This window comes from Myzus persicae, unplaced genomic scaffold, assembly GCF_001856785.1.
Source record: "Myzus persicae strain clone G006 unplaced genomic scaffold, MPER_G0061.0, whole genome shotgun sequence".
Taxonomy (NCBI): Eukaryota; Metazoa; Arthropoda; class Insecta; order Hemiptera; family Aphididae; genus Myzus; species Myzus persicae.
In genome coordinates this window covers 33246-58870 of record NW_019104016.1, presented here as the reverse complement: position 1 = coordinate 58870, position 25625 = coordinate 33246, and the positions used below count along the sequence as shown (strand labels likewise).

The 25625-nt window shown below is 28.8% G+C and overlaps 1 protein-coding gene across 1 annotated transcript in view; it reads right to left on the bottom strand.

Annotated features, from left to right (window-relative positions):
• LOC111037622 overlaps nucleotides 1-2642 on the bottom strand; it is a 36324-nt gene extending 33682 nt beyond the window's left edge. The window contains exon 1 of the mRNA XM_022320291.1: nucleotides 2002-2642. Coding sequence (XP_022175983.1) covers nucleotides 2002-2053 — 52 coding nt within the window. The 5' untranslated portion in view covers nucleotides 2054-2642. The remainder of the gene's footprint in view (nucleotides 1-2001) is intronic.
• Nucleotides 2643-25625: the final 22983 nt, after the last annotated feature.

The window sequence follows — 25625 nt, the reverse complement described above, 5'->3', positions numbered from 1 at the left end:
TCTCAGCCGTCGACGTGAGTATAATAACAACAATAGGTATGCTACACGAAAACTGTTATAATAATAATAAAATAATATATTATAACTTATACCCATAAGCGCAGCTGAAATGCACGGGGCTATGTCGACCTATGAAAAACAATAAAACACCATGCCCGCTGTTATACAGGAAGAGGTGGTTTATTATATTCAGCATTAGGATCAGCGCTGCATGGGTGTACGGGTATACCACACATACCTATAATCGGAATATGCCCAAGAAAGGCGTAATCTGAGTGATATATGGAGGGTGGACATTTCTCCCTATTTGTTATTTTATTGGAGATCAAAGGCTATGGGTGGTTATTCAAAGTTATGTTAAAAAGGATTTATTGGACTATCTGATCGTCTTACCCCCTCTTCTATAATTGTACAAGATCTTCAAAACATTACTTTACCATTCCGAGAACCGCAGTGTCTTTATTATGTATATTTATCGTTGTACGTGGTGGTTTGATAAACAAAAATAATCTCATCAAAACGTTCTGGATGATATCGCTCACCTCGAAAATAAATTAAACGTAGAGTTTGTGAACGCAACGTTACGCAACCCAGAGACCAAATTATACTCGGACATGCAATCATAACAAGCCGGCAGCGGTATAATAGACCGATTTCCTGGATAGGTATTTGACAAAACGTTATAATAACACATATTATTACATAGACGTAGTCTTAATCAGAAAAAAAAACGGGAATGTAACCTCGGGTATGCGACACTATATGGTGTAATATGTAAAACCAGTAAAATCACTGAAATATAATGTATACTTATACGGCTATTAGGTATACATATACAATAATCAATAAACATATTGGTGTATACATGTATATTTTAGCTGCTGTATTTACTATAGTTAATATGCGTAGATTTTATTATACGCTATACCGATATAATGATAGGGTTCAACTTTTAAAGGCACTTATTCCTGGCACGCATTTTTTAGGCACATACACAAATGTTTGAATAAATACTTGGGTTTTGATTAATAAATACACTATTCCGTAATTGTAAATACTAATCAAATAATAATAATAATAAAAATAAATCGGTGCACTATGGTTGTAGCATATATGTCACTGAGAATAAAAATATTATACACTGACGCAATCGCACTCGTTAATATAGTAAATCAGTTATCACGTTCTATCATCCAAATAATAGTAATGTCTAAAACACGATGTTTAAAATTGCAATAGCGAAAGAATAGGAGACGTACTCTGGTTCAGACGTAATAAATAATAACGTTTTATACAATTTATTTTAGTTTAAACTCAAAAATGTACAATGTGTAGGTCCCTATACGCACTGCTTATTAAGTTACTATTTTAATTCTTAAGTAAATAATACGAAAATGAAAATCACTCAATCAACAGCTATTTGCGTTGGAGCCGTCTTAGATATAAAAAATGCAATTGAAGATATAAAATAACATAAAAAGCTATAAAATCTTCATCGATAATATTTTGCTTTTAAAATCATAAATCAGCAATCATGTATATAATATATATATTACGATGTTTTATATCTGTGGTTAGGCGCATGTATCTGTCCTGGCCGCCAATCACTTTCTTATAATGCGTGGGTGTCCCGGTCTCCGGAGACCCGGGTCACGTATATCACCTACCCTCCCGGCCAAAAAATAATAAATAAATCCAAACCGAGTAAAAACGAAATATCGGGAATTTTCAACGGACTCGCGAATAAATGATGTAAAATAATACACACGGTATAATAAGTGACGGGAGGGACGATCGCCGAAAGCAGTCACAGCGACGAATCGCCGTACCAGATGGTACCCAGAAGTCTACGTACCGCGGGCGCGAGGTGGTACCCATCCGCTGCACGGTCGCAACACAAGTAATCACAAACACGGTAGGTACACATAATACGGCCGACTGGTAACAGTCATAAAAACGACGTCAAAAACAGTGTTCACAACACTGCAGGACTTCACTTACCCAGGGTGATGGGCAGCTCCCGCCATCTAGTCTTTTTGCCCTTCTTGCCCATTACCACCGACGACGGTTACGGCGCGCGTGGATGACCGGCACGGTATCGCTCTGCTCTGCCCGCGGACGGTTGATCGCCCGCTGCCAGTGGCGTGTCCGCTACCCGAGTTTCCCAGCACAACACTACACTGCAGGTAATACGTACGGTATCACGCGTATGGTATTACAGTGCACTCCGTTGCTCGAGTGTAGCTCGGTATGATATCCGATCGGGCGTAGCCGTAAGCCGGCAGCAGCCACGGCACGCTGCGCTCTCAGCGAGACGTAATTGTTGTGGTTTTTGTTGGTGTTGTTGTTGTTTTTGTTGTTGTTGTGCTGCTATTGTCTTTATTATTTATATTAAAAGTCTGTTTTTTCGGTGTGGCGGTCGGGACGGGCGGCGCGACGCACACGGACGGAACCGCGGTAGAGACGACGCACAGCTGTATCGGTGGCCGTTGCGGCGGCGACGGCGGCGGCGGTGATGCGCGAGCGAGTGAGAGAGGCAGAGACGGTGTGCGCGCGCGACGACCGGTGCGACTGGCAATCGAGCGGCTCCGAACGGAGAATCGGACGCGATTATCAACGGGAGGAACGCCACTGCTGCCACTGCCGCCGCAGTCGCTGCCATCGCCGTCGTCGACGCCGACACCGCCGTCGCCGCCAGTCTCGGTAGTCGACATAGGCGCGGCGGAAGGGGCGCTCCGGCGGAGGCGGGCGACACGCCGCACAGCGCAAACTCGTTGCGTGCGGGTCGTCGTCGCGGATAGCCCCGCCGAATAATGGTTTTTGTTTCCTTCTTTCGGAGGCGACCCGCCGCCGAAACGATCTACTTGCGCGACCAAAGTATATATTCGTCGTTTCACCACCGTGGCACCACCACCACCCCACGTAAGAACCGTCATCTCCAACCTGCTCCAACACACGACGATTAATGCTTTATGTACACAATTTTTTTATTTCAATCGCGTGTTGTTGTTGCCCTGGTTGTTGTTGTTGTTGTTGTTGTTGTTGTTGTGGTTGTCGGTGGTGTTGTTGTTATCGTCGTCGAAGTGCGACGTATATACATATCATTAGCCCCACTGCCTTTGCGTGTGACGGATACCACTAAAGTTTAGTCTAAGGGTTAGATACCCCTAATACAGACCGGTGACATTTTCCACACAACACACCCGTCAAAGTCGTGTTGAATCGTTCTGTATATGAGATAATAATATTGGTATGGTTCTTTACACCTGTATTAGACCTATCTTTTGACTCGGTACCTATACAAAAAAAACACATTATACAGAAAGATTCACCAAGCATTTTGTACCATTTTTAATACATTTATTTAAATTCAATTTTTTTAAATATTTAAATATTACACATAAGACCATATTTTAAAATATTTTATATGTTTTGTACTACTTACAGAGTGTTCTGCGGGTATACAAACTTCTGTAGAATCTCCCCATTTTTAATTAAAATTAATTAGTGGATAATTATTGTTTTGAAAATGTTTATGTACCTAGTTCAAAATTCGGACACAAGTTGTTTCTGAATAAATTATTAAAATAACTATAGTACGTATAATAGCCCATATTATAATATATAGTTTAATGGTTTTGAAACATGAAATATATATAATATTGGATTTAGTATGTAGTATACTGGGACTATTTCAACAAATTATAATTGTTAATAGATTAATATTAATTACTACAATATTTTAAAGTTACCATAGCCCCTATATCTTCCACACCAATTATCCTTATACATTGGTACACAAAGTATTACAACTCAAAAACGGCTCGTTTGAATTTTGATTACGATTCGTCATAATTTTCAGAAAAATTATTGGCTAAATAATTTACAGTGGAAAAGCGGGGTTCTCAAATGAAAAAAAGAAGTTTGTATTTTCACATGACGATCCTTAAGTAGTACACGAATCTCAAAAGTTTGAAAGTATAATTTTTATGCAGGTATGTTTGAAAATTCCAAAAATCAGATTTTGAATAATTGCATTATTGAAGAAAAAAGTGGGTGAGCATTCTTGGTGAATCACCCTGTACATATTGATGAATATTATTGTACTAGCGAGTCGTGAGCGGTATAATTAATAGGCAAAACATTAAACCCGAACCGACAGAGCACAATGAATATATTAAAAGGTCATAAGGGGATGAGTAGATTATTGAACATATTTTGCTGATATGATACATTATCATGTCATCATTGTTCGCAATGTGTATAATTTAAATTTTCAATAAAGTAACCAATGATAATCGTGGTTGAAATTCGTTCATTTAATAATTACTATCATCACAAATTTTCCCGAATCAGTGTCCGTTGGGATGTGTGGCCGGTTGTCTATGATTTTTGTACCACTTAATACCATACCTAACCACCTCCGAGTTTGTACTACAGCACGTAAAATAAAAATAAAATACGTTTACATATATTGCACATGTTGATATATTTTATATTATAGGAGTATATTGCTGACGATTGGTTGTGGTTGTGGAGGGGGAGAGCCACAAGATGTAGGCGTACAAAAAAAAAGCCAAGAAAGTACATTTTAGCTCGATTCACGGTCGTGTTCCGGACGTTCCGGTATTTCTTTATATTAGGTAAATTTTAAAACAGGCGTGATGAATTATCATAAATCATTATTACTATACAATCCTGTACATCGTCGAAACGCGATTGTTTCAAACACGTGAATTTCATTCGTTCGGAGTAAACAGTATTTTTTTTTGTAAATTACATTCCGATAAAGGGCCATGAGGTCGATAAATTATAAATCCCCAAATATGTGATATGATATGTGATTATTTGTTTAATGATACCACTTATTATCGGAGGACCTCCATTATAGTGTTGTACAATTTATTATAGTTCCCAAATTTGAGCAATGCGATAATAATATTTTCTTCAATAACGATATCTATTTTAACGTTCTAAATTACTTAAAAATATGTAATATAATATAATGATATCACTGACGTACCGGGTGATACATTTAAAGTAAGACACTAATTATTTCAAAAACTATTAATGTACCTGAAAAAATATTTTTTCATATTTAATTTCAGGTCACTAAAAACAAAACTCTTCTAAAAAAATGTATGTTATTCTATTTTTCATCTTTAATTTTTAATATTTTTTAGACAACATGCTTTTTTAATTCTTCAAACAGAATATTTTTTATGTTCTTTCGATGTATATAAATCGAATTTTGGACTAGCTAATTAGTTATAAGTTATAAAAGTTTACATGAGCCAAGAGTTTTACAGCCGTGCATGGGGTACTTCTCAAAATGTTAGTGCGCTACTCAGTTTGTATACATTTTAAATACATATTATAAGGATATCAGTTATAGCTAACCACTACAAATCACCAATAAACTACTTGCCCAAAATTTGATTTGTATAGATCGAAATACTCCGAATAAAATTCCGCTTAGAATACGAAATTATAAATGTAATTACCTACCTACTATTTTGTTATTCAAAAGAGTAAAAAATGTACAAAATTAAAACGATACAAAATAGTATCGCATAATATATCTTACGTTAAACAGATCATCCCATATACGACTGTATAACTTATAATTGTTCCCGGTATTAAATAGAAAAATTAATTAACGTTTTCAGTAATAATATTTTAACCATTCTTAACGCATATTATGTATTTCTTTATGTCTACACTTCTACATATTATATTATAATAAATAAATTATAATAAACTGTGATGACTACAAGCTCGTATAATATATTGTGCGACAGTTTAAAGTGTTTTTAACGCATTTGCTTGATTCGCATCGGTATAGGTTCATGTAGCTATTCACAAAATGTCATTTTTCAAGGATATTTACCGCTTTTCCCGCACTAGGCGCTAGCGCAATATATGATGTTATTGCACCACATGACGTCGTCGTGAAATGCGTAGGAGCGGCTCCGCGTTCACTTTTGTTTTGCACATAATATAAAGGATGGTAAAATCACTATGGGCAGCACTAATTTTTTTTAGGTTTAAATAATAAAATATTAAAAAAAATTTTTTTTGAACTTTTAACTCGTTTTTGGATTTTTGTGCAAGAATAATATCGAATTTATTTCTTGTTCACCCTTATTATTGCCATCTATATGACGAATATACATTATACTGCCATTTTTTATTTTTATGGAAAACAAAGCCATGTTTATATAATACCTATTGGAGCGTTTAAAAAGCCTAATAAAATGAAATAAATAATATATTTTATGAACATCGATTGGTGATAGATAAATGTATTGCTTTTAACTATTTAAATATAATATTCTTATAATTTTGTTAAAATGTAACCTAATTTACTTCCGCCTGTACCTAACAGCGACCAGTGTCCTTCAACTACTAACGACAACTGTTGCAATGATATTGTACACACGAGCGGGACTCTTTTCGCCCAAAAATGACCTTTCGCTTTTTTATTTTTAATATTTTAAAACTACTTTTTGCCCAAGAATATTATAGCACTTTCTTATCACATTTTTATAATACACGATTTAGGAAACCCTTACTTGAATCCATTTAGAATTACCCATTGAATACCACGAGGAGGCGGCTTTTATTACTCTTCAACAATGTATTGTGTATTTTCTGCATTTAATGAATTTAAATATACATTAAAATAATTTTTATAAAAATTATAAATCGTCAAAATATAATTATTAAATTTATAATTTATAATAATTAAATGCCATTGATTTAATAAAATCATCCCGATTGATTGTTCCTGATTTATATTATTGTATTTTCTGCTCATTTTTTCACTGTCGGTCTATACATTTTTATCTTTAGGACAAGTTTGTAAATGAACACTGTTTAATTGAATGTAGATTTCAATTTGAATTAAATTTATAACACTCAACCAGGCACAGACCATTGTAGACATATACTGGACATAAATTATTTCAAGTGTTTCCCAAATTGTGTATTTTAAAAATGTGATCAAAAATTACTACAATATTCTTGGGCGAAAAAAGAAAGTAGTTTTAAAATAAATGGGCGAAAAGCGATAGGTCATTTTTGGGCCAACAGGATTTTGCCCAGTACACACAACACACACATCATAATATTTTAAAACCATAGGTATATAAATTAAACGTTACAATTTGACAAACCCGTGGCCAAAAAAATCGACATTGACCCGTATTTCAACAATGTTTTCCGCCATTTTTAATTTTAATTTCCCCTATAGTAAGTATTTCCATATTATCGTCAATATTTCTAAATGTTCACTTTGGTAGAGTGACATTTTTACGTTGAAATGGAACTTTTAAAACTTATATCTGGCAAATTACATTTGTTCATTTTATTTTTATTTGTTTGTTTTCTTAAGTGCTGCGACTGTTACTTTATACAAAAACTATTGGTTATGTGTCATGTGTTATTAGATTTTGCACGCCAAAAGTGACACGTATGTCATTCGTATATATACTGTATAGTAAATAGTAATAAATAGTGTTCAATATTACGATATATAAAATTATCTCTTAGCGTAAAGCTGATTTCCATTATAAATTACATGAAAAGTCTTTTATCCAAATATTTTGTTCTCTGAAGTGCTATTCTGGAATATAATATATCTGATAAAATGTGTGTGTTGTTTTGCAAAAGTTAAATACAATCATTGATTTTAGAATATATTATGTATATTCTACAATCAATGATATTTTCAATATGTAATAAGTAATAAATAATAGTACAATTTATGTTTACCACGAATGAATTAAGTACATCAATCGCAATTTATTATATTATATAATAGGTACTACAGTATAATATTTATTAGTAAACGTGAGAATAAAAATAATAAGCAATTGAATTTGAGAAACAAAAATTGTTTTAAAATAATACAGCGAAACATAATATGTTACAACCTTACAGGACACCTCCTAATAGTGGATATAATAACATTTTAATATTTTAAATTCCACAACAGACAAATGCAAGTGCATTTCTAAAGACCATGTACCTACATTTTAAACGTCTCATTCGAATGTGACATGAATCATAAATACTTAATCAGACATCAGGGAAGAGGTGAAGATAAATCTGTATTGGATTTTTTTTTAACCTCATTCAGATTAAATCATCTGGTGAACACTCCACTACAAAATCTATATTAATTTGAGTGTCGTCACGAAAAGAAGTGAATAAAAATTATTTTGTTTTTCTTCACGTTGCATTGTATGATGAGGACTTGGAGTTACAAATGTGGGGTTTTAAAAATGTCTTGAAATACTTAATTTGTGTGATGAATAAAAATAAATCTTAAGATAAAAATAATAGTAATTGTCTTAACGTCTAGTTACATACATTGTAGTGCTGTGAATATTTAGAGCGATAAAAGTATAGACATTTTTAAAAGTGCCTATGTTCATTGTAATTAGATATAGAGATACAATATTATAACATTCAATGTAGAACTATTGCAGCATATATAATATGTATAAAACAACTTAAACATAATTTCATAGTCCTCATAAAATATTAACTCAAAAACCATATAACGAATAACATCATAACATATTTTAATTCTAAAATAAAAATTATTGATTTTTATATTAATTATTATTTAGTATTAAATATGAATTGTAACTATTATAGTAAAGTCATAGTAGAGTATTATAAGTTATAATTTATTACCAACCATCAATATGCAGGATATGGTTACTAACAATGGGAAAATGTGCAGATAGAAGTTTAATTAAAATAGTATTTTTATTAATTCAGAATCATAGTCAAAACAGAATAGTTTAAATAATCTCCGTGTCACCGACGTCGATCATCCATCACTAACTAATAGGTATTTTACCGTTTTCCTTTCTTGACGTTACTGTATTATTTAATCAACATCAGCAGTATTGTGATTATTTTCTAATAATAAGACAACTTTAATGATTTTATTTTTATCGTTAGTAAATATTACGAATGAAGCAGCCTCATCATCGCTGTAATAACGATTGTGATGTGTCCAACTAAAACAGTTGCTGGTTTCGATCACTGTCGGGCTAACCGTGTAGGTCTTTTGGTATACGGTAATATACGCTCAGTCACGCAGTGTTCAAATAATTAAAATAGTCTTTTATGTTGGATTAATGATCCAGCTTTATTTTAGATTATAAAATATACTTTCTCCCATCAGCACGCATATGTTTATTTAAATATATTGTTTTTAAACTATTAACAATTGAAGGTTGATATTTTAACCAAGAAATAGAAACTTTGTGCATGATTATGATCCAACCTACTTCACATTTATAGAACTAAGGGAGACTTGGAGGATACTTATCTTTTTTTCAAAGATAAATGCATTTTGTACTGCAACTTGTTAATTAGATAGCTTTTTGAAAATGTTGATGCTACATTAAAACCGATTAACACAATAACACATTATGCCATTATACTGTGTGCAAAGTTGCTGTCGATCTATACAATTTTCTGTAAAACCGATGTATTATTATTTACTCCTGTTTACCTATACTTATTTTATGTATGAGGTAGTCACACCTGCGCTCGAGTCAATACGATAACATTTTGTGCTATACTTCCGGTACCCGCGCTGATAAACCCAGAATTACCATACATTTTATACAAATTTTGCAAGAACTCCTTATGAATGACAATTTTAATTCCCCATATAAGTGCACCTCAGATAACACGGTTTAATCATATTTTTTTTTTTATTACATTCTAGTTTAAAGAACTAATATTGTACCTAATACCTATTATAATACAATCGACAATCATTAGGTACCTGTCATGCAAGGTTATATAATTTTTTTACATCAATATAATACTAAGTACGTTGAAATCTGGCCGAAACGGATTCTCAATAAAACTGGGGTTCAACTGGGCATCAATAATGGGCATGTTTAATGGAAAGCCCTCAGCATTTATTTACGTTATTACAAAATTGTATAGTTCAATACACAGATTACAACTTATTTTGTTCCGGCATAAGTTCACGGCGTTCCATTTATTCACGAATTTTACTGTACAGCTGAATATATCAGTGGATATACTAAGTAATGAGACGTTATAATATTATTTTACAATAATAGTATAATACATAATAAACCACAAACCTACAAACAATTAACATAAAATTAATACAATCATCTAGTATGTTATAAAATATAGTTTTCGTTTTGAACTTTTCACATCAAAATGCACTGTACTCATTCATGAAGTTATGAATAATATTTAGAAAATGTTTGTGCGTGATTTAATCATTCAGAAATACTTTACACAACACTTACTATAACATACTACAATCGGGTATAGGTACTTGGAATCGTACAACAATGTAAGACTACACTGTCTGCACTACAACAATTACTGTCGTTACAACCGTAACGAAGTTGGAATTTAAATGTCTTCAAACACTGTGACTATAGGCAGTAGGAAATCACTGACCAGTACCTACATACTATAATTAAAAATAACTTGACACTCGCATACTTAAAGCTTTAAAATGTTAGAAAATAAAATTACAATCCTTTGATGCGGGTTTAATGTCAGGGTTAGATAGTTGTGTTTTTTTTGGTTTTTTTTTTGCTTGTTAGCGTGTACTTGCGATTAATTATAGTTCTGGAGCCCGAATTCCATTATAGATGTATACATAATACATATATGCATGATATAATTGTGATGTTATTCAATTATAAGTCATAACGAACGAAAATAGAAGAAAAACTGTTCATTGCTATACCTATTAACACGCCAAGCTCTCTGCCATAATTCAAAGCATTGGATTAGATGCATTTGTTTATCTACTATCTACTGTTATATTACATTATTATTACTGTTATCAACACCGATAACCACCATAAAAAACCTTATCATTACAAGGTACCGACATACCATTAATATGTTATATATTATACACGTATACAAAATTAATTACCTACCTAGGTACCATTAATTTACAATGATACAAAAATACTATGACGTTTTTATCAAAAATCCATCAAATATTTTTTGGTGCCTTCATCTTTGGACAATTTTCAAAAAATAAATTTTTGGAAATCGGCGAGGGGTGCTTAAGAAGCTTAAACCCTCAATTTAGATTTTCAAATTCCCCTAAAAAAAATAATTATGATATTTTACTTCATAAATATTTCAAAAATATTCATAAAAAAAATATAGGATTCCTTTTTTAATGAAAGTTGTAAATAATAAAAATTTTGACCGAAAAAATGTCTTATATTTACCATTAACTGCTTGAATGAACGGCAACCATCTGCCATCATTTAAAAAATACATTATTAAAAATAACTCATACTACTGTGTTGCAGTCGGAATAAAGGAAGAACATTCATCAAAATGTGTGTAGGAACAAACATTTTCAATTTTAGCATAGGCGTTGTATAAATTATAGAAACTAACATATCTTGTTTTACTCGTATACTAAAATGCATGCTGCATGTTTTACCTGATATGTCTCGTGTAAGAACTAGAACTTGCATATGCCACTCGCACATACATACTGTGGATACAAGCTACGAAGTCGTTTGTGGTAATACTTTAATATATAACATATAACTAAAGACCGGATTTAGCATATTATGCATATTCATATTTTTATAAGCTATTACATGTAGTAAATGGATTTTCATCAATCATAGTTAAACAAATAATGTTACAAATTTTTATTTTGCATATTTTTGCATATTTTGGGTACAAGTGCATATTTTCCATAAAAATGCATGTTTTTGCATATTACGTATATATTTAAATATTTTTATTTAATTTTATAACTGTATGTACCATTATTATACACAAATTTGTTCAAAACACAAAAATTGAAAATATTTTAAAAAATATAATAGGCAGATTGTATACTGATTTTCCCGTCGTATAGTTTTATCTTATCTAACATTATCAAGTTATCGACTATCGTTTATTTATACTACAGAACACAGACTGACAGACTAACGACTGTAGTTCGAAGTGTACATTCGGCAATAGTCAACGACGTCAACGTAGTTCTAAATAAACACATATTAATTTTATATAACATTGTTTGTGTTTTTAAATTACAATGCCAATAATGTCAGAATATAGAATAATGCCAATAATATCATGCCAAAATGGCCAGAGGGAGGTAATGACGAAAAAGTTTTGTTGATGTTATCCGATGCAGCCCCATAATATATGGTTAAGGCTGCCAAAAATTTAAAACCATTTTATTCCAATCTTATTCATGTGACTTGTGCTGCTCACGGGATTCATCGGATTGCAGAAAATATTATGGATATTTTTCATGAAATAAACGATTTAATTAACAACGGAAAAAAGATTTTTTTGAAAGCTCCTTATAGAATTCAATTATATCATGAAATGCTACCTAATAAACCATTACCGCCCCAACCTATAATAACACGATGGGGTGCTTGGTTAGAATCAGCAATATTTTATGCAGATAATTTCGAAAATTTTAAAAATGTTATACAAAGCCTACCAGAAGACGATGTAAAAAGCATTAAAAACTGTAAGCAAATTCTAACTAAATCAAATATAATTAACGATTTAACTTATATTAAAACAAATTTTTCGGTTATTGTTGAAAGTATTAAAAAGCTTGAGACTTCAGGTTTGCTACTCATAAATGCTTTAGAAATATTTGAACAAGTTACAAATGCTATCAATAATCTTTCAGAAAATGAAAATAGCGTATTAATTAAAAAAAAATGTTCCGACATTATTAAAAAAAACAAAGGCCTGCTAATTTTAAAAGAAATTTCTAAAATACACCAAGGTGAGAATGTTGACTTAAGTTCTTCTATCAAACACTTTTCCCCGGAAATGTTGTCAAGTTTTAAATATGCACCCATAACAAGTGTTGATGTGGAACGAAGTTTTTCTGCATACAAACATATTGTCACAAATCGCCGTCATAATTTAACTGAGATCAATATGGAACATATTATTGTTACTTATTGTTTTTCCAATAACAAATAAATTATATATTTTTTATCACAATCATAAATTCATAAAATATATTGTATATAATATTGTAGTTTATTATTTTTTTTTCATCATAAATGTTTTGATTTTATAAATTTTCCATAAATAAAAAGCTGTAATAGGTAATAAAAATTTATTTTGCATGTTTTGTGATATTTAAGTGCATATTTTCGTCATAAATGTTTTGATTTTATAATTTTACCATAAATAAAAAGCTGTAATAATCAAAAATTATTTTGCATGTTTTATGATTTTTAAGTGCATATTCAGAACTTTTTAAGTGCATATTTGCATGCATATTTTAACATTTTAAATGCATATAAATCCGGTCTTTACATATAACTATATAAGAGAATAATCTCTATACGGTCGTCTTCTGCAGGACTTTGAATAAACGTAACGTCCCTTGTTCCTGGGATAAATCTTTTTTTCTATGCAGTACTTGCCTAAAGTCAAAGGCTACCGGTTTATCAACTTGTCCGCTCGCTCATTTACCGAGCATAACTTAGCTGGAGTACTAGTGCCCTGTTAGACACCGCAATGCGCCATGGTGCCTAACTAATTTTGGCACATAATTATATATTAATTATGTCTCTATCAAACATATTTCACTATTTTAGTATATCATTCAAATTAACAAAACGTATACCACCCACTACCCACTTAATAATAATTATAACAAATTGTTTCTGAACTGTACGCTTTCTGAGTTAAACAATTAGAATAGTAACTTTCATTTTTTAAATCAACTTTGACGTATAAAGTTTTTTTTAATCTTAAAAATTGACTTATTGAGAGTGAGTTAAAGTTTATGATTTATGCAAGTTGTATATTTGTTTAGGTTATTTACCAAAATTGTACTTTAATTCCAAGACAGAAAGTACACTAAGTCGTATCATACAACTTTTCCAAGCCAGCTATCCTATAAAACGATCTTATTTATTAATGAATGTTTTACAACCCACATATTATTGTAATTTGTAACACATTTACGCTGTTGGAAGTTCCTAATGCAATTTTATTATTTTTAATATTTAATATTTTACATAATGATTGATTTTTTTGTAATTTGTATTTTATAATTTATAACGACACAGTATATATTACATCAGTTCTTCATGTAATTGATGAAAATGATTTTATTGAAAATATTGAATTCTCTAGCAAAGAAAACTATAATGTTTTTTTTTCAAACATTAAACAATTAAAAATTATAATTTGTTCAGTACTAATTGTGATAATTATGTTCCTAAATATTCAGAACACACGAAAACATATTGAATTGTATATAAAACACATCCAACCAACAAAATAACATCGTAAAGAATACATCTGCAGTTAAGTGGCGTAAACATATTTCATGGAGAATAAATCGATATCTTCAGTAATCAACGCAACATGATTAATATGCAATTGTACAGCAACTATTTTTATTTTTATTTGAAAGATGACGAAAGAAAAAAATACGAGATAATCATATGAGGAAAGAATTATGTCCAATGCCCATGTAAGTACATATATTATCTACCATACAAGTTAATAAACCATAGTTTTAAAATATTACAAAGAAAAAATATCTATGTATTAATAAAAACAATGTTTCAAACTGTGACAATTACTTAACATTTATTAATTTAAATTTGTTATATTCATTAAAAAAAAATTGTTCACAAATAAAAATAATAAGTAATAACGAAATTATTAAAAATATTTTTAAAAAATACGAGTGTTACCTAAACATTTGAAAGCACATAAATATTTTTAGTGAAAATTGCTATGAATAAATCTCGTTAAAATTAGAACACGATATTTTTATATTTACATTTATACAGAGTGATACATTTATGTGTCTACACGCATTATTACAAACATTTTAACTTTTTTGTAATAATTTGAAAAATATCGTTTTGAAATTATTGGCAATTACATCAAAATACTCAGTAAAAACGTGTTATTATATAGGTAGGTAGCTTATTCATAACTATTAAGTTGGTATACGTTTTATAAACGTAATTAATATACTTTAAATAATATGCTTACTATATGAATAGGTATTTAATAATGTGTCCACAATCAGTCAGAGAACGTAGTGAAGACGCACACTACGGAGTTTAACCAGATTCGGGCACTAAAAAAAATAGTGTCGCAGCTCAATTAAAAATCAGTGATCACGCGACCGGCTTGTGCGAACGGAATAGTTTTTTTTCTTTAGTTTCAGTCATTGCGGTTCTTTTCCCAAGGCAAGCTCCGTTCGAGGTCTTACCCATTTAGTTAAAATGTTAGCTGTTAACCACGTTCTTACATTATAATAACTAGCTGTTTAACCCGACTTCCCCCACGAAAAAATTAACATATATATATATATATATATATATAATACAACGTCATATCGGCGTATCTCGATTGTAGTGCACTTCGGTTTAGATATCATTATAGCTCTTGGAATATTTTCGAACACAACTCTCTAAACTTTCTCGGTATCTCTAAGAACAATATCTGACTTTTTCATCAAAATCAGTAGAGTAGTTGTTGAGTCTATATGACGAGGATTGTGGTTGGAGACGATGTAGACGAGCCGCTTTGTGCTTGTACTTTGTACTTTCCACTATCTCAAACTGCGTCATATAGACTACAGACATAATATAATTGAATCATTTTTTTTATAAATAAACTCTCATCATATTTGTTTTAAGATATATAATTTCTATATTGGAGGTCATAAACTCGGCGATTTTATGCATGAATGTATAAAATAAATACCAATTTTTATTATTACTATAATAGTATATTAATATGCAATCAATATGGCACATCTATAAGCAAATGAAAAATTTGATTTCCAACTTGAATCTTAAAATCGTTGTGTGATGAGCACCTCTTTAAAATGTGAATTTTAGAAAGTCCTTTCTTAGTGCATCCCTACATGGTGGAGCGTGAATATACCGAGAAAATTTTCAAGTTTATAGCTACCAAAGTTTAGACTTTACATTGATCAGTCAGTCAAGGCACGTTCAATTATACATACTCGTAGATAATTAGAATACCATGAAATGTTGAAAAGCACTTTTATATTATTATAGAATATTATGCATAAATTAAATACATTGCACGTTGATTGTGTTTGGAATACTATTGTCACATTATTGCGTATTTGCCATTTGGCGTGTATATAGAGTTGAGAGAATCTATAAAATTCACTCAACAGTCAACGTAAGTTATATTGTTATTTCAACCGTCGACACATGAAAGTCTTCCATTTGTCCACAAGAAAGAGCGTTAAATTAAACTTTGTTTTTGCTCTCCTGTGAAATACAGTAAAAATTACTTAGTTAAAATAACGCCCACCGTGTAAAATACAATGTATGTATTTATAATACAATATATTATATTATATAGAGGCCCGATTTCAGCTGAAAAACTGAAATTGATAAGCTTTTAAAGTACATTTTATATTATTAGATAGTGTAAGCGTTTTGATTTCTTTTTTGGTTTTTCAAACGATAATATTGAAGAGTGAAATTTGGAAAATGTATTGTCAGTTTTAAAATACTTGGATGTACTTACATAATTATTTTGAGACCATCGTTATCAGGTTAGGTAGGTAGTTATATTTTTTGTTCGGCAGGATATTTCTTTAATAGAAAAAGGAGTAAATATAAGTATAATAGTTTTATAGTTACCTACTTCCCAACTATGTGTGTTCAACATACTAATAAAAATACATTTAATTTACTTTAATATATCCTAGTTTTTACTCAAGACTTAACAGATCGTGTTTTTCATGATTATTACTCGCAGTTATTAAACCATATTCATTTTAATTATACCTCAAGGTAAATTTTAAACTCTGAAACGTTGTTTCGAGATTCAACTATAACGCTGCCTACATACGCTTTAGGGGCTTCTCAATACAGTTATAAGAGTTATAATATATTGACGGAATCTCATTATTGTTGTTGGGTGGTCGATGATTAGGAATATAATATACGATAGTGCTGAGTGAACTATATCTATAGTGTCGCCTTAAACAGAGCTTAAAGATAATAATACGATATGTCATCTACACAGGTCCAATTTATATACGTACACTTACATGTTTTAATTTATATTTAATATTTATATGTAATATTATAATATATTATGGATACAAATACTGCACCAGTGTACGACTACCTATAATAATCCATATTATATAGTAACAATTTGTAGGACAACACGTCTAAACTAATATATATTTTTATAATTTGCTATATTTATTATCGTAATCGAGTTAACATAATAACAACACTTCTATAGACATGAATCATATGGATTGTACTATTTTGTCATCTCTAAATGTATGATAATTGTTTCAGCAGCCTATAATATAAGCATGGGGCTTTCAAGTTAAAATATGTTAACATTATTTGCGCTGTTAAATATTATTATTTTTGGTAGGCGAAAAAACAACAATCTGTGCTCAGAATAAATTTCCTTAAGTTATGTTTCATCGCTTGTTCTGCAGTATTAATGTATTCTTCACTTTGACGGAAGATATTATTATGTAAATATATATTTTGAAAATTAAACTTGAAATAATAAAGCCCCCAAGACTAAAGCCTCGCCCTGGCACATACCATCTGGAGACACAGATCATCCTACGCTCGTACGACTTTATTGTTAATTCTTTTGAGGCTTTTCTTGGTAAAAATGTAGTAAATAGTAATAAAAAGCTTACGAACATATACGCTGCACACGTACTACTCACATATACCACAATCAGTAATCTTTATAATGTACTTACTCGGCAGTCACACGCAACACTGCTCGTCATCTACCAACAGTCACCACAGACCAAATGGTAATCTGTTTGAGTTAAAATCATGTTATAATGATCGTACAACCGAGATTATTTATGTTATTATTTTTTTTTTCGCTTAGACTGTTGTTCTTTTTTTTTATGAAAAAATAATTTTAAATATTTTATTTTTTTATCCAAGCCAAATTAATTAATGCCGTAAAACCAATCGTAGCCAGAAAAAAATTTTGATTAGAGGTTTCTTGGCCCGGGTTATTAATATTATTTCAATGGTTTTTATTACTTATTCTAATTCATCTTTTGTTTTAATTTATGTTTTATTATTTCTTGAAAAAAATTAAATAATAATCCATTAGTCCTTTGATCGAGTTCCTAAAATAAATACTAATTGTAGTTTTAGTGTTGAGAAAAATAAAATAATTATAATGGTCATTTTTTATTATACAATCATTATTACCTAGTATACAATAATGTATTAAGTATGCTTTTTTTCTATATCAATGATATAGGTAAATGTTTCCTTTAAATTATACTTACGGTAAAAAAGCCACTTTTTAAATGATTAGTTTTAATGCAACTTAATAAAATATAGGTAACTGCATTTTTATGAACTAATTATATCAGTGTCCATTCACACGAATATATCTAATGTATGATTTCAAGGCTTTGTGAAATTTATAATTTAAAATTTAAAATATATTTTATTTTATTTAGAAAGAAAATTATACACCAATACTGGCTTTTCGAGTGTAGACACTTTTAAATAATTATTATAAACTGTTGTTATTTTGTTGTAGATTAATCGAGATAATACATCATATAACGTCTTAATTAATGGATGTATCTCCATAGTTGGCAAAGATGCACCAATTAGGTGTTTTATATTTTCCTAGCTGTGTTATTGAAAAATACCGTGAAATTGTTTTTCAACGAATGTATTTTTTATTTTATTGAAGACACGGTTATTATTTACAAACACACGTTAATGTCTAATAAAATAAGCAAAGCAAAAATTTAACCACACAAATGTTTAGTAAAAAATATATTAGTTGCCTATAATACAATAGGAAAGTATAATACCTACTTTACTTGTAGGTTGAGTTTAAACAAAAAACAGCAACTCATATATTATATAAGTGATAAAAACCGTTAAACATTTAAAGAGCAATAACATTTCCATCACCTATACATTTCAGTTCTTTATTTATCGGTAGGTAATATGCCTACTTTTATCTCATCTATGGTGACAATCGTGACACAGATAAATGAGTCCAAAGTCATTGCTGCAACTGTACAATTTTTTTTTTTACATCTGTACCCAAAAACTGTTGGCAGTATTATTTCACGATGAAATCTTTAAACAGCTTGTTTTAATTAGCGAGTAGGGTTTTCACACAACGTTTAGTTTTAACTTCGAATAATTTAATAATCTATACTTTTTACGTCAAGTCTGACTTGCTGAGTAATGACTGTAGAGTATGGTCGATTTTAGATAGTTACGAATACAGTATTTTATTTAATTGAATTAACGCATAATTTAATTTATCAATTTATCATATACGAAAATAATAAACACGTTTGGCTTAATAGTAAAATTATACGAACATTTTACGTAATAAACATATAGGTAGATTATGTCTATGTTCTGTAGGCTATAACCTATATTAATTTAGAATACAATTTTTTTTAATTTCATTATCGAGATATTATCAAACATATGATCTATTTTATTACGTAAATAGTACATTATAGTAAATTTAGATTACCTCTAGTTTATAATATAATATTTTTGTACTCTGGTCATAATTCTTAACATAAATTATTGAATTTATAAAAAATAACAAAAATGTTTCGATAAAGTTTTTTTTTTTCAGTTTGTAATATGAAAAGTCAATTAACTATGGCGTCGGGGAAAGGTATAAACCGTCATACGAAAAGCAATTAGTTTTATTACATTTGGTTTTATTCATACGTCACAATATATTATTAGAATAAATATAATTTGTAAAGTGTTTAAACACTTAACTGAGGATAAAATTGATTATTTCCAAGTATATATTATAAATAGACATTTTAATAATTACGAATTTCTAAAACCAAATTTATTTTAAACATTTTGGTACACATTAAAATTATTAGGAGTTTCATTTATTTGTAACAAAATGCTTTATTTCAGCCTATCGAGAAACCCAGTTTTCCATTAACAAAGTGTATGAATTATGTAACAACAAATTATATTAATAAACTTTCATTAGAATTTTTTTTAATTTTTAGTTACTTAATTTATTAAATTTGTATGTATCTAATTTTTCTTTTTTTATTGCATAGTAAATTACAATTTTAGATTTTTAAGGTCTTATACTGCATTAAATTCATATCCTCACTAATTTCTTTTATAATATTTGATCAAAAGTATCGTTGATTTTTGTTTGTAATATTTTATTTATAGAAAATAAATAAATGTATAATAAGTGTTTGACTAATTAAAATCGAATTAATGTAATCCAATATTTACATATTCAAAACATAATAATTCTAAATATTTTTTTAACGATAAAACTTTTTGTTAGATTACAGCTAAACATTAAGTATAGTTAACTAAATAGTTTGTATCATTGTGTGTACAAATTATTCTTTTACATGCCTGATATAAAAATGAAACCGTTAATACTTAGGTACTCTTAAATAAATAGAACAAGCTAATCCTATACAAATATTAATTATGTACATAATACAGTATTATCCAAATTATTTAAATTGTCTAATTTCAATGTGTTATTTATGTGAATAAAATATATCCAATAATGATAAATACTATACTATTGTCTAATCGATACCAAAAAAAAATCTGTCTAAATAACACGTGATAAATGTCAGGATGTTATATAAAAGACAGTCAATATTGTAATCATTTCTATGTCAATAGAACTATATTGTACTTAAAGACACAAATAATCATATCTATCGCATACATTCTGCAGAAGTCTAGATTGAAAGCAACGTCAAATATAAATTGATCCTTAGAAAACGACAACTGTTTTTGTATCTACCTACATAATATTATGGCAACTATACAATTTACTCCCTATGTTCTGATATTGTAGTGTAGAACCTTGAAGTATAGACGGTTAAGTAATTTACAACTAATATTATTATTAATCAGTAAAAAAGGTGATTCTTTCATTAGGGTTATTAATTATATTCGCTGATATGTGTATAAAATGTTGTCGTTATTTAAAAAGGATTTATAGATTTATTATTCATGAATAACACATGGATAGTGACTTCTAAAAAGTCAATCAAAATTAGAAAAAAATATTATTTATTACATTTATATAACTGGCGGCCTATACGCTATGTAACTTTAAATGCTTCAACAATAACCATCACCTTTATTTATGATAAACGCCAGACAGGTTATCGACTCCGTATGACCTCCTTGAATAAACTCCATGAAATTAATTCTATATATTGCTAATATTCCCAACTACGAAATATAATTACGAACATTGTATATTTTATTGTACTCGTGTATAATGTATTAATAGCTTTGCAGAAATAAAAACTAGACAAATTAAAAAATATCTTCAGTATTTAAATGTTATGACCTATATAAAACATAAATTCGGTTCGATTAAAAAAAACGCGCAGAAAATACGAAATAGAAACAATAATATAATTTAAAGTTACACACTAAATCTTTTACAATTTTACAGTATCAGATAATAAATATATGAATCGTATTTATGTTGTATTGAGAGGTTGCTTATTAAATCAAACAATTTCCATCCGTTTTGTGTATAAAAAATAAACATTGTAAAATTTCGAATTTGATATAAATTATATAAGAGACTACTTACATACATAATGTATGTAATGTATAACGCTGCATAATATAGGAATATACTATAATGCTGTTACTTTAAATAATATTAGTTGTTTATATTTTACACATTCAAACGGACTATATTATATTATTTAATAAGCCACTTTAAGTTTAATACTTATTTATCTTAATGATTTTAAATAATAATAAGTACACATATATTTTATTTTATAACCGTTACGCCGTTACATATATTGGTAGTACGTTGTCTCTCATGACTGTTTTAAGATTTTTGAATTTTTGAGAATTGTTTACAAGTCCAAACTCCACTTTTATAACTATGTGTATTGAATGTATACATGCAGCGTAGATTATCGTATCATATCATTCTTTTTGATGAATTCTTTAGCGATTGCCGATTAGTATTGTTTAAAAATCTATTCACAATTGTTAACATCGTCCAATGGCTTTAGTTTTTATTGGTCTTTCCGACTTCTGCATTCAATCAAAATTTTAATTTAAAATGTGATAATGCTCAAAAATACTATATGAATTGCTCATAATCAAGTCATAACTACTACATAGATAAATGATAAACAATATAAAATACAACCAAACATATTTTGAAAGTCAAAATATCTAACTTCATACATCCAAAGGGCAAAAATACAATCAAACAAAATAACATAGCATACTATAAAAAAACCGAATACAATTTTAATTAAATATAAATATATAATCAAATAAACAGCTAATAGGTAATAAAATTACTACTTATAAAAATATATTTAGCTAAACGTGCTTATTTTAAAAGGTATCTACTATAAACATTATGCATACAATCAGTTTAATACAAATGTATTAATCCTACATATATAAGATATAATTTTCTTTTAACAGTTAGAAAAAACTTAGATTTGTATTAATATTATAATATTTGGCTACAACGACTATTTAATTTTTGTTCAATATTGACAGTAAAATTTAATGATGATTCTAGAAGTCTTGAGATTGTAAGTATGTTTAATGGATGTATCAATTATTATTATTGAGACACTAAAATGTCAAGTGTTGGTATTTGAGACCTTAATTATACTTTTTGAAATTGTATCCTACAAAGTTTTAAAATAATAAAATTATTCCATTTAAAATTAATTAATTGTTTTTGCACGGCTCACAAAACTAAAATTTAATAATTATTAATTCTTAAAAATAAAAGTACTAGTTTATGCATAATTTCTATAAATTAGATGTGTCTATCGATTCTAAAAATATTAAACCGTTTTCCCGTGCAAAAGTTATTGAAGTAGATATTGTGTTGTATTATTTAACTTTAATAACTAATAAGTAAAAATAATTTAAGTTTTCATTTTTAGAACACACCTATCCTTCACTATTATTGATATCTAATATCTTTCCTTTAAAACTATTAAGTAGTGACTCAAAAACAAATAAGTGATTATTTAAATAACGATAAGAAACCAATAATAGCAATAAATTGATAAAATAATTGAAAACCAATATAATAACATAATTATTAGTTATCTATTTTCATCAATTTGTCAAATAAAAAGTTTGCACGAGTGACCTAATAGCAATCTATCTATCAAAAATTAGCCTAAACATAACAAAAATAAAAATAAAATGTACCTAAATATAATATCCATTATACGTATTATCTATTATTTATTAATAGGTAAAAATATTGTATACCTACTTAACAACTACTTTAGTGTAGCTTGAAACAGATAAATGCCATATTATGTTATGTAATTAATAATTATATTACCTAATTAACAATAATTGAAAAATTCTTTATTTTAGGAAGTAAAAATTATTGAGAATATTGGATGTGTAATATATTTGTAGTCGATACATACACCTGTATTATATTCTTATACCCTTAAAATAACGTTTTTTATGCAACCCTTTATTATCCTTAAATTTATGTTTCTAATTATATTCTGAATTTAATCGATAAATTAGTATACATAATATCACTAGTATCAAACTATTTTATCGACTTTAATGTCAAAAGCTCGTACTATTAAGTCCTTAAATTATTATTACCTATACAACATTCTCTATTTTTTTCAGATAAACACTTAATTAATAATTACTATCCATGAGTATAATATTTTAATGTTGGACGATTTCGAAAATTCAAGAAGTACTAGATCTCGAGGTCTTATATACCTAACACAGTAACATACCAACATAATAATATTCATAGTCACTAAATACGTATATTCAATACCATGTGTATAGAAATTTATTTCACACAATACATTAATTGAAAATATTTAACTATTAATATTTGATCGGCATACATTTGGTTGTTAAACTTGACCCTGCTCAGTGTTAAATTCCTATTTTTAATATGTCACAGAACTGAATAACAGCAATTATTATTATTATTGATTTTATTTTCCATTATTGTGATGTGGAGTATTTCGATAAGTTACTGTGATGAAGATAATTATTACGCTTTAACTCGTGATAAGCCAATTATTTAAGAACGTGTTTGAATTATTCCTAAAGTTTTGATCTAGAATAGAAATGGGTTTATTGACGGTTACTAATTAAATTAACTTTGTACGTTCACTGCGTTGATTTAGGTTTGATTGACTTCAAACTTCAACATTTTTAAACCACTATTCTACTACAATAATTATTGTTGCTGATTATAAACTATGTACGAAAGTCTAAGATAAACAACGTTTTGGTACACACAAACACATAATATATGATTTTAATCACTTTATTATATCAATTTTTAACGTGGCAAGTTTTTTGTACGCACATAGTTGGTAATGTATAAGCATGGATACTAATTTCATGAAAATCGTCATAATATAGCATTTTAAATATTTAACCATATAGGTACATCGCATACTTTGGTTTATGCATACATTCAACTGTTTCCAGAATGGCATTGTCACAATTATATAACAAACCTGATTTTATTAGGATTTGTGTTGTTGTAAAAACGAAACAGAAAACATATGAATATGTATCTGACACCAAAATTTTTAAAAGTACATTTTTTATATCATGTGACATTGTGACATTTATTTATGTATTTACGTTTAATTTTTATCTATCCTGCAATTGAATAGTAATAAATATTTTTAAAAAGACTGTCGATATTTATTTCCTCGTTTTGTGTTTTATGAAAATAAAATAAAAGAATCAGCGTTATTTAACACCGACAAAATCCATCTTCTACAGATGGTTTAAGTACATATTCATTATAATACATGAATCAGAAAAATGTAAAAACAGGAACAGCAGACAACAGTCAATCATACCAAACCCAATCGCAGGTCTTAGCCATACATTTATAAATAAAATGCCTCCTGGAGAGTGATGCTTTTTTTAACTTCAATCATGCTGGGCCATAAAATCTTTTTAAATATTTTATTTCAGTGAATCGAACCGTTACTTAAACATTACATTTAGTCACTATTTTTTTATGTTTAAACACGTGTTTATTTATAATTTAATATAAGAACAACTGAACAAATAACAATTATTGTTTTTACATCTAAACATTTTCTCAGGTTATAGTATTATATTTTTTTTCTACTGGAATATAAATATAGGTATAACATAATATTTACGGTTACTAACTTATTAGTTGTTACAAAAAAAAACTTAAGTTAAAATGATTAACTGATTCTTTTTTTCAAATATATTGTTGTACAATATAAAGATGTTCTTTTCCAAAAATGTACCTAACCGATTATTAATATATACATACACACCACGCAGTTATTAAATATAAATTTAATTTTCATTTATTTAATTGAAATATTTAAATGTTATGTATTTCTTAAAACAGATATTTTCATTTCAATCGAATAGAAGGTATTAAAATAAATTGTATATAATATAAAATACACAACATATTATACGTAGGTTCGAATATAGGTAAATATCAATACACTGCAGTTCCAATTGAACAGG